General features: G+C 48.1%; 1 protein-coding gene across 1 annotated transcript in view; it reads right to left on the bottom strand.

The window, feature by feature from the left end:
- Nucleotides 1–11,175, bottom strand: part of TG (thyroglobulin) — a 279,837-nt gene that overhangs the window by 108,249 nt on the left and 160,413 nt on the right. The window contains exon 41 of the mRNA XM_008061957.1: nt 8,077–8,279. Within this exon, the coding sequence (XP_008060148.1) occupies nt 8,077–8,279 (203 nt within the window). The remainder of the gene's footprint in view (nt 1–8,076; nt 8,280–11,175) is intronic.

Genomic DNA, 11,175 nt, shown 5'->3' with positions numbered 1-11,175 from the left:
TGAAGGGAACTCTGTGACATTAAATGTTAACCTGAAGGACCCTCAGCCCTGAACCAGGGGATGCTTTTGGCATGCCCCTGCACCACAGCCACATGGGCAGAAGTCAGGTGGTCTCCCTGGTTCTGAAGGGGGCACTGGAAGTGGGAGGGGGCAAGCCTGGCATGGTGCCAACTTCCCACATGTCCCGCCACAGCTTTGCAGCGTGGAAGGTTCCTTGGGATGCTGGATTCTTGCCTGTATCAACGCATCAACTGTGAATTTAGAATGATCTGAAGAGGCACTAAGTTCAGTCCTAGAGAAGGTGCCAGGCCACACACTCACACGCAAAAGAAAAAAAAAAAGATGAATAAGCCACAGCGCCAACACAGGTGTTCCCCGGGGCAGACAGGGAGGGAGGCATATAAACACATAACACGCAACAGGAGAAGTCAAGGCATGGCTTCAGGAGGGACTTGAGGCAGGTGAGGGTGGCCTAGGGGCTCGTGTCCGCAGCTCATCTCCAGAGAGGGCAAGGGCTGGCTAGACTGAGTAGATAAGACTGCTTGGATTTTTTTAAAGGCATCAATGCCTTCTAAAGAGTGGATCCATTAGGCGTTTTCGTCTCAGAAAAGTCTGGCATCCACATGAATAAAAATGTGGAACTCGAGGGAAGTTGGGGGTCAGAGTGGACTGCTACTGTCATCTCTGATTTTAAGGGACGAGGGAGAAAACACATCACACAGTGGGAAAGGGAGGAGTGGGGATCCCAGACTGCCACCGAATCCTGCAAGGGAGGGAGGAGGCTGCAGACGGAGCCAGGACTTGTTTTCCCCATTTCACAGGGAGGTGGAGGGGAAGGGGTGCGTGCCTGTGGTCTCTCTCGCGGCCCACGAAGTCTGTCTGCTCCCACCAGCATTCCGTCCGCCTGAGCTCATCGTGCTAGTGGTATGTGTATATGCATTTCCCCGGCTTTCTGTATTGTCAGCTCCCAGCGTGTTTACACAAGGAGACATCTGTGCTTTCCTTCACAATCCCCAAAGCCTGTTTCAAAAGGACCAGCCAAGGCGTGAGAAACCAATGTAACACCTTGGACGTTGACTTTCACCAGCAGGCAGGGCGACCTCCTGAGCTCCAGATGTCTGTACAGGGTCTTATGTGTGATTTTCCGTCGTGAGGAAGGGGATAGGAACGTTTGGGGCGCACCCGGTGGGAGGGATATCTCAGTGGGAAGCATTACATTTTGCTCAATCTTGTATTTATTCCTGATTAAAATAAACCTAATACGTATTGAACCCTCGGCGTCTGGGAGCGCTTCTGGGTGGGGGTGGGTGACTCATTCAGAAACTCTGTGGGTTTCAAGATTTCAAATAAACGTGGAACTGGGAGTGCAAATGGAGAGAGGGTGGAACACGCAAGAACCCAGCGATGGTCACCAGGGCAGCATGTCCTTGAAGGACAGCCTCAAGAAAGCCAGATGGCGCCACTCGGTAGGGCATCTTATCAAATTTGAAGGTCAAGGGTGTGATACGCTTTCTAAAGCTCTAAAGCAACTGTCTTGCCTGGATTCTTCTGCATATTACTTGTGATACCTGGGCTGTTCGTGCTTTTGAGAACTTCTTTCTGCAAATGCTTTATTTTTGGACATATAGGACATAGACAGTGCTCCAGGTGCCGGGGCCATCGTTGTGGGAAGCAGATGGGATCGCCAATGTCACAGAGCTTGATGTCATAAACAAAAAACTTGGTGACCATGGTGAGGACAGGCCAAGGCAGCAGCCTGTCAGTCATGGCGTCCTTCGAAGTCATGCTTAGGAAGGGCCTCCAAGGGTGGCAACGTCTCAGTTGAAAGGTCTAGGAGGTGTGTGGAAACTCTAGGATTCGTGGGGCATCTCCCGAAGTCAGGAACAAGGCTGCCCACTGAAGGAACTAAAAGAAGACATGTTCATGGAGAGGCTGGGCTCAGGGAGCTGGGGAAGGAGGGAGGGCCCTCTGGGTGGGGGGAGTTAGGGTCCATTCCAGGAGAGGCAGGGAGGCATGGAAAAGGGGGAAGTGATGTCATCTCATTGATATGTTTAGAAAGACCACGGTAGTTGTTGTGTGCAGGAGGAATTTTTAAAATTCCAGCTTGTACTGTCTATTTGCTCCACAGAGTGTGAAAATAAAGGGACGGAAAATTTTTCATGAACAAATGAACAAAAGGAAAACCTGTTTTGCATTTTGAGACAAAATGGAATTTCCAGGTGAATGTGTATGATATAAGGGCGAACAGAGTTGTCACGAAAGAACCAATACATTAAGAAAAGATGATGGAAAAAAGAAAAGATGATTGCAACTGATGTCAATGGAATGATGTCGTTTCAAAGTACGTTAAGCAACTATGATAGGGACAAATAGATATATCAGCAAATTTATTGGGACATTTTAATACACAAATCTCAGAAACTGATAGCCTAATAAAAAGTAGGTAGATTTTGATAATACTCTAACTTTTCTGCCAAAAAAAAAAAAATGGGAGCCTCTATTAGGTCACAGATAAAATCCTAAGAAATTTGAGAGTTAGCATCTTTCACTCCCTGCTCTGTGATACTCATGCAATAAAATTGGAAACCAAATTGCAAAAGGATAAAAAAAATTCTAGACATCTAAAACCTAAAAGAATTACTCTGATAGGAAAGAAAATAATATAAGAAGAAAAATACTTGGAAATAAATGACATACTGCTGCTTTTCAAAATTCTGGTGCATAACTGACAAAATAGTACAAGGAAAACTTACTGCTTGAATTGCACGGATCAGAAAACAAAAAAATAAAAGTAGTGAGGTCAGTTTTCAACTCAAGAAGCTAAAAGATCAACAGACAGTCAAGAAAACAAAAAGAAAGTAGACAGTAATGATCCATAAAATAGATATTTTAAAACACAGCCATGGAGAAGATGTTAAAAATTGCTATAATAGTAAGGTTAACATGATGGATAAAAGTATAAAGAAGCATGACCAAGAAAGACAGTGAAGGAGAACAAAAGCAAATCAAATGCAGTTCTGCTTGTAATTCCACCGGCAAGAGGGAGTGTGCCCCTTCCTAGAAAAGCCCTAACTCAGCAGAGATGACTTTTCTCCCTCTCCATGCCTTCCCTTCTGTCTGGAGCCCCTGGTAGCTCAGACTCAACCTTGCAGATGAGGACAAGGCCCTAACGAATGACAGAGAAACATCTAGATAAAACCAGGCCTCTGAGTGATCAGGAGACATCTGGATTGCTCACCTCAGGAAATGTTATAAGAAAGAAACAACAACAATAATATCAACAACAAACAAGAGAGCTTACTTGTCCTCTAAGCTGGTGGGTCTCCTTGTTATAGGAGCTGAGAATTTTGCTCCAAGAGATACAGAAAGAAATCTGTCATTATATTGGGGTGATGAGATCACTTCGCAGAAAACTCAACGGAACCAGCAGGCAAAGCATTAGACATAATGAAAGAGCTCAGCAAATTGCTAAACCAACTTATTTCCCTATGCCAGTATTTACAAGCTGGAAAACGCAATGGAAAAGAAGACACCACCGTGGACAATAGCATCCAAACTACGGCACGTGTAGGCACTTGCCTCGTAAAAATTTCACAAAGCTTTTACAGAAAAATGTTCAAAACTCTATGAAAATGCCTAAGAAGGCAAACATACTATGTTCGTGGCTATGGTGTTAACCTGATTCATGGATGCAAGGCTCAACATCATAAAAGTGTAGATAGCTTTTTCTGAAATCGACTGATAAAGTCTATGAAACTATATTCAAATTACTGGTAGGGATATTAGAGAAAAAAAACCTCAACAAATGTATTCTAAAACACATATGAAAGCATCAAAGCCCATGAGTAGCTAGATCAATTTTGAATAGAAAAAGCCTAGGGAGACTGCCCACACTATGAGATATGCTGCAAAAACAATAGGAAACAGTGCTCTGGGTCCAAATCACCACCTCCCTCCTCCCTGCCATAGGCTTAACGGAAGGAACTCAGCACTCTCTGACAGGGGGCTGAGCTGAGAGCATTCAACTCATGTAAGTTTCCAAGCACCCAGTGCTAGGAGAATTGCAATGAGAGATGTTAAAAGCATAACAAGCATATAAAGTATGGCAGAATTCCTAAAAACTGCAAGATGGAAGTATTTTCATGAAGGTCAGATTCTTTGCATTTTGAGAGATGGGGGAAGGCTTGGAGGTTTTGTTTCAGCTGAGCCCTGAAGGATGGCCGGAATGTTCCAGGTGAACACTGAACATGCTGATCACAGGACAGAGATGCAAAACCCAGAGGAAGGTATGGCAGGGATCCCGGACTGTAGGATTTTTGTGGGAACAGAGCAAGACAAAGGGCAGGAAAATTTAGCTGAAGGCCGACTCCCAAGGCCAGGCGTTCATCTGGAGGAATGCAGAATTGGGGAAATGTCCTAAGACAGCAAGGGAAATGCTTGCTGGGTCCCATGAGTCACAGCCCAGAGAACATGACCTCCTCTGTCTTCTCTTCAAACTGGCCAGAGGGCAGAGTCACAGAATGCCTGTTTAAAACAAGCCTCTCTGCCCTTCCCCCAACCTGGCCCCACGGCAGGTAATATATCCTGGGACCTGCTTTCGTTCTCCCCTTGGTAAGGGAAGGGAGGCCCTTCCTGGGGTGTGCAGGCCACTTTGCAAACCTTATGTCATGACAACATCTTGGGACCTCATATTTGGTTTTGTAGATGAAGAGTGCACGGTGTCTTGGGCTCTTTCTCTTACACCTAGGCTCCTGAAGAGAGTCCTAGGCTCCTGAAGAAGTAGCTCATACTGAGGGAAAGCACAGGATTTGGCTGTAGGTTCTAGCCCCTATTGCAGCTCCTTTGCTGTGTGTTCTTTGGCAGGTCACTAAACCTCGCTGAGCCTTGGATTTCTTTTTTTAATCTCTAGATTGAAAACAACCTAAAGACCTCACACCAATCAATGTGAGGAATCCATAAGAGGAGATATTTAAAGTGCTAAATACGTATAAGCTATTAATTACCATCACAGAAGTTTGTCCTGACCAATATTTCAACAGTTCTGATCCCAAGACTTGCAGAGAGACTTCAGATTTTATCCAAGAATAAATCACCAACTCACACGCATTCCCCCAACATCTGCTGTAAAGAACACATCTAAGAACTGCTAATAGACAAGTATTTTAGTTCTTTCAATTCCAAATAATTTCACATGCATCCCTGAGACTGCTGGGAGCAGTTGTAAATGCTGCTTCCAAATGACTAAAACAGACGGAGGGTTTATTTTTAAATACACTGCCATTTGTTTAAACAGATAAGTTTCTGAAATGTCCCAAACACCTAAACTCTCAAAAAGAAAAATCTGCCTTCTGGGCCTTACGGGAAGGTGTTGTGAGTGTCTTATGGGTCCTAATGAGGATCTGGTTTCTAAATCCCTCTGTGGGATCAGCTCAACACAGGAGGGTCTGCTTTCAACACCAGGAACTCGAAGGTGTTTGAACTCAATCCTCCTGTCACTGATGTGGACCAACTTCAGAGGAACAGACAGAAGAAAAGTGGCATCGAAGGACAAGACTTGCAAGAAAGGGGTGGGGAGGGGGAACTGGACTAGCCTGGGGGTCCCTGAGCCCTGAGAACAGCATCCGAGCACTCTCCCCATCCTCTGAGTCCTCTGACCATGGTGAAGCATCTATTTCCTGAGAGATGTGCTCAAGGGTGCTCGGGGCCCTGTGGAGAGCAAGGCCCACCAGCCCTGCTGGGTTGGAGGTTACATTGCTCTTGGCACGAAGAGCAATGACTTCCTAATGAAAACCATGATCAATGCTGTCCAGGCAGCACAAGCCCTATAAGGGGGGTGCAGTTCTAAGCTGAACAGTTGGGAAGGCATCCCTTAAGGCCAAGGAGGCACAGAGGGCGACAGAAGAAACGTGCTCCATGCAAAGGAGACAGCACGAGGTGGAAGCGTACGTGAACTCCAAGGAACACCAAGGCAGGAGGAGCGAGATAGAGTGGCAGATGGCACTGCTTCCTATTGGCAGTGGTGATGTCACCATCTAGCATCGGTCATGCCCAAACAATGACACTTTTCCTGCCCTCCTCTGAGCAAGGGTTTGGATCCCAGAAGGATAGGGTGCAGTTGTGTGCTCCTAGAATTGCCAGCAGGGCAATGAGGGCTTCAGCCCACAGTGCTGGTCTCAGTGTTTCCCCATCTTGCCTTCACCCAGGTGACTTTACCGTCTCTGATTATTTTTCTGTCTTCAGTGCTGTCGCTCTTCAATGCATCCTCCACCCAGTTCTGCAAGACCTCTTCCTAAAGGGTATCTCTGAGCAAGAATTCTGCCTACTTAACAACCTACTGATGGCACGCCCGTGTTCACAGCAGAACTGGTCGCTATAGACAAAAAGGTGGAGCCCAAATGTCCATCAGCAGATGAGTGGAAAAATAAAACGTGTTCTATCTACACAGCAGAAGATTATTCAGTCTTAAAAAGGATAGAAATTCTGGCACATGCTACAACATGGGTGAACCTTCAAGATGTTATGCTAAGTGAATAATAAACCAGACACTAAAGGACATATCTTCTGTGATTCCACTAATGTGGGGTATCTTTTTTTTTTTTGAGTTGGAGTCTCTGTTGCTCCAGCCGGAGTGCAGTGGCATGCTCATGGCCACCGCAGCCTTGAACTGCTGGGCTTAGGCTATGCTTCTGCCTCAGGCTTCCAAGTAGCTGGAACTACAGATGTACACCACCATGCCCAGCTAATTTTTGTGATTTTGTCATAGAGACGAGGTCTCACCAAGTTGCCCAGGCTGGTCTCCAACCCTCGGGCTCAGGCAGTCCTCTCCCCTTGGTCTCTCAAAGTGCTAGGATTACAGGCTGAGCCACCATGCCCTGCCTAATGTGGGCTATCTTGAGCAGACACGCCGATAAAGACAGAAAGTAGAATAGAGGTTGCCAGGAGTTGAGAAAGCGGAGAATGGGAAGTTCATGTCTCATGGGCAAGGAGTTTCTGCTGTGCTGGACTCTGAGGAACATTAAGGCTGGTGATGATGTCTGCACAACATTGGGAATGCCCTTGATGCCATTGAACTGGACACTTAAAAACTGTTAAAACCATAAAATGAAACAAACAAGCAAACACAAACACACAGCCCCCCCATGTGCTCAGGATAAAACCCAAGTCGTTCAGATCTATCTAGCGCCTCTGCCTACACGGCCGCCACCAGGGCTCATCTTCCAAGAGTTCCCTGTTTCCAGGGTTCTTCCTGTAGTGAAATGCTCATACAGCCATCAGCATTTAGGTCAGACATTCCCTCTTGGTGCACTTGTTCCTCCACAGTCCCTCCTTCCCCTGCGCTTGGTGGGAGGCTTCTCTTGGGGCCACCCTAAGATCCTATTCTGAATCGGCTTTAAGTTTTTGCCCCTACCCACCACTAACCAACCACAAGTTTCCCAAGTCCTGACACACGTATTCTTTATCATGCCATTTCCAGCATGAATCGGATGTGCGACAAAACTGGAAATTGATCAGTGGCAGACCGATAGACCCCAGGACTCAGGCTGTGACTGACCGGGTTATTTCTTTCATGCGAAGTATGGTCATCATCCACATCATTGTATCACTGTCATCGTGACATTCTTACCATTGTCGTCGATACCACCGTCACCATCACTATGGCTATCACGATCGTCATTCTCACCATCACCCTCACCACCCTCGTCACCTAGCCGGCACTTCAGACTATCCAGTAGCATGTGAGTAGTGAGTTCTTCTCTTTGCCTCCATTCAACGACAAGGGAAACGATGAATGGTTCAGACCACTAAACCATAGTGAGGCACTCCCAAGGAAAAGAAGCACTTGGCCATCGAGAAGTGTCAGCACCTTAGACAGCAGTGGAAAGTAGTCGGGGCGCCCTTGAGCACCTTGGAATCATACGTACATGGAAAGATGGTTGGCACTAGCAGGTCCCACACTCGGGACAAAGGATAAGGGACATCCAAGACATTGAACCCAGTGGGTCTCGTGAGTCGGGGAGAACCACCTCCCCCCGGCCCGTGTCTGCAGTAAGACTGAAAGTGAAATATGGAACTCACCATCAGAACAGCCCTCCGGAAGAGTCTGGAGTTGGTGTTCCCGGTTGCAAGAAGATGGATGCTGGCCACATCAGCCCCGCCACGGTCTGCTGCCAGAGACACGCGCTGAGGGTCTCCACCAAATGCTCCAATGTGCATCTGCACCCAGGTCAGAGCTGCCACCTGGTCCAGCAGCCCCCAGTTGCCCCTCACGTCTCCGGACCCTTCAGAAAAAGGAATGGTATTTACTCTTGGTGATTTTGCAACCTTGGATTTCATAACATGGTGCTGTCTATGCCAGGCACGTGGCTCCCCCAGAAGTTTGGGGCCCTGAACCCATGGGTCAGGACTGTGGGTTCCAAACACAGTGAGGGACGGTGAGAAGAATATGGGCTTAGCAATCTAGTTTAGTCTTTGCCAGCTAGGAGACCTTGGATGTGTCCCTTCACCTCTAGGCTACAGTTGCCCCTTCGCTAGGTGGGGGTAGTTGCTCAGATCAGAGTCCATGAAAGTTCAGGTCCTCCGCCAGCTCCCCCATTGCTGGGAAGGAGGTAAGCTCTTTGTCCCTGGTCTAGGGCCCCACTGCAGGTGGCTCTCCTGGGCAATGGCCAGGCCAGGCTGGGGCTCCGAACTCCATTCCTTCCCCAGCTTCATCCTCTCTGGCCTTTAATAGTTTGCAACTGACTCGATCTCTTTCCTTTTTTGAAGACGTCAGTACACGTCTTTTGAAAACCCAGAACGATTTTTTTTTAGTGAAATGATTTAGACACAAAATGTATAGCAAAACCATAATCTTCTTGCTGGCATTTTGGGGCACCACATGCCCACACCCTTCCGGTCATCCTGTGGATTCAGTGAATCCTCCTTGTCAAACTTCTCCGCTAATATGTCATCTTTTTTCAAACCTCAAGACACCAGATCTCGTCCCTGTCTCATCAGAGGTTTCCATACTTCTTTTCAGACTTTGCCCTAAGAAACCCCATCACACCCCATGGCTTCCACCCTACCTACACACCGATGACTGTTGGGTAGCCATCAGTAGCCCAGACCACTGTCTGAGCTCCAGAACCCTCACATTTCTCCACGAGTCACCACAGTCATGATGACCAGGGTCCGATGTCCAGTAAGAAGCTACTTCCAAGACCCCATATTCCCAAAGAGAAAAGTCTTGTGTCCTGTTCCCCAGTCTAGAATACACGAAGCTGAAGAGAACACCAGCTCAGAGGGCATCACAATACACATGACTCTTCCACCTGGGGAGATATTCAGATTTTCTTCTAATGTGTTTTACATGCTGGGACTGGCGAAGCTATTGGGACCACGTGACCCTGACTGTAAACTTATCTGGATGGCTTGTGTGTTCCATCTGTTAGGAACAGAGGCATCTGTTTCCTCCTGGGTCTCAGGTTGCCCAGGAGAGCAGGGCGCCCACTGAGTGGGACAAAGTCCTCCAAACCTGTGAAGTGACGTTCCCAGCCTGTACCCCAGAGACCATGAGGAGAATGTTCCCGATTCCCCGTTCCCACATATGAGCTTCCCACTACCACAAAAGGGCCAGTGCTGACTTCTAGAGTCTACAGTCCTAGGTCAGAGATAAGGGCGCGCTCCAGGGGTCACTCCGCAAACAAGTACGAACGGGACTTCACCTGGGGCAGGCACTGTAGTAGGGACCGAGGAAAGCAAAGGACATCCTAGCTCTGAGGACACACAGCCTCAGGGACATAACGCAGAAGGCAGCTGGCAAGCAGTTAATGGTCTGAGACGTCTGGTCCAACCCTTTCCTTCACTGGTGAAAAATCTGAAACCTGAGCGGGAAAGAGCTTGTTTCGATGTAAGGAATGACTCTGTGGTCAAGGTGCAACTCAAATCCTGACTCACGACAGAACTCTGTCCTCATATTCAACCCAACTCAATGGACATTGGTTGAAAAATCTATGAGGTGCATTAAAAAAGGTGAGTGCTCTATTTCTGGAAACTTCTCTGCCCCCAAAGCCTTCATTACTCCCTCATTCCTACTGCATTGAGGCTGAACACCTTCCTGGCTTGCTTTCCAGACCCTCCATGCCATGCCGTCAGCCTGCCTGATCCAGCTGGGCCCCCGTCCCTGCCCACGTCTGCTCTGCTTCCGTTTATGTGCAGCTCAGCCTGTTCCTCTCGTCCTCAGGATCCTCCCCAGATACCTGCTCCCTCAGGCATGCCACAGGCACTCTGTGTCCCTGTCCTTGAGCTTTAAGACTCAGCAGCCCTAGAAGCAGGGCATGAGTGGGCTGCTCCCGGCAGCCTGGAGGGAGAACCCACACAAATGAAAGATTTCTGAACTGGGGGTAGCACTCCTCTCCATCCACCGTTGCCCACCCTGCCCTGCCCGGCACCTCCAGGTTCCTACTCCTCTGGGTCAGGACAACTCAGCAAACATCCAAATGGTGTCCTCCCGGTCTGATTGGCTTCTTTGCTCATTTGATTTCTCCTACAATCCGACAGAAGCCCTTTAGCACAGTTCTGGGCTCCCGGTGGGTTCCCCGACCAGCCTTGTCAGAGAACAACAGCAAGAGGCCGCATGGCGGGCAGCTCGGGAACCAGACCAGCGGACTGCATCCCGGCTCCACACTTACTAGTTCTGCAGGTCCCTGGACAAGTGACTCCACCTTTGTGAGCTTTGATTTTCCCTGCTTTGTAAAATGAGGATGATCATAACACGACTCCCACTAAGATGTAGAATAAATTAGTTAATATGTGTAAAAGAAACAGAACAGTGCCTGCCATAAGGCACTATAAAAGATTAATTCTTGCTGGGCATGGTGGCTCACGCCTGTAATCCCAGCACTTTGGGAGGCCCAGGCGAGAGGATTGCTTGAGCTCAGGATTGCTTGAGCTCAGGATTGCTTGAGCTCAGGATTGCTTGAGCTCCGAGGCTCCGAGACCAGCCTGAGCAACAAAGCAAGACCCTGTCTCTACAATAAATCAAAAAATTAGCCGGGCATGGTGGCTTATTCCTGTGGTTCCAGCTGCTTGGAAGGCTGAGGCGGAAGGATCACCTGAGCCCAGCATGTCGAGTCTGTGGTGGCCGTGAGCAAGCCACTGCCCTCCAGCTTGGGTGACAGAGTGAGACTCCCCACTCAA

This window comes from Carlito syrichta, unplaced genomic scaffold (assembly GCF_000164805.1).
Source record: "Carlito syrichta isolate Samal-C Ts95f unplaced genomic scaffold, Tarsius_syrichta-2.0.1 Scaffold305643, whole genome shotgun sequence".
In the NCBI taxonomy this organism is placed as follows: Eukaryota; Metazoa; Chordata; class Mammalia; order Primates; family Tarsiidae; genus Carlito; species Carlito syrichta.
This window is presented reverse-complemented; position numbering and strand designations above follow the sequence as displayed.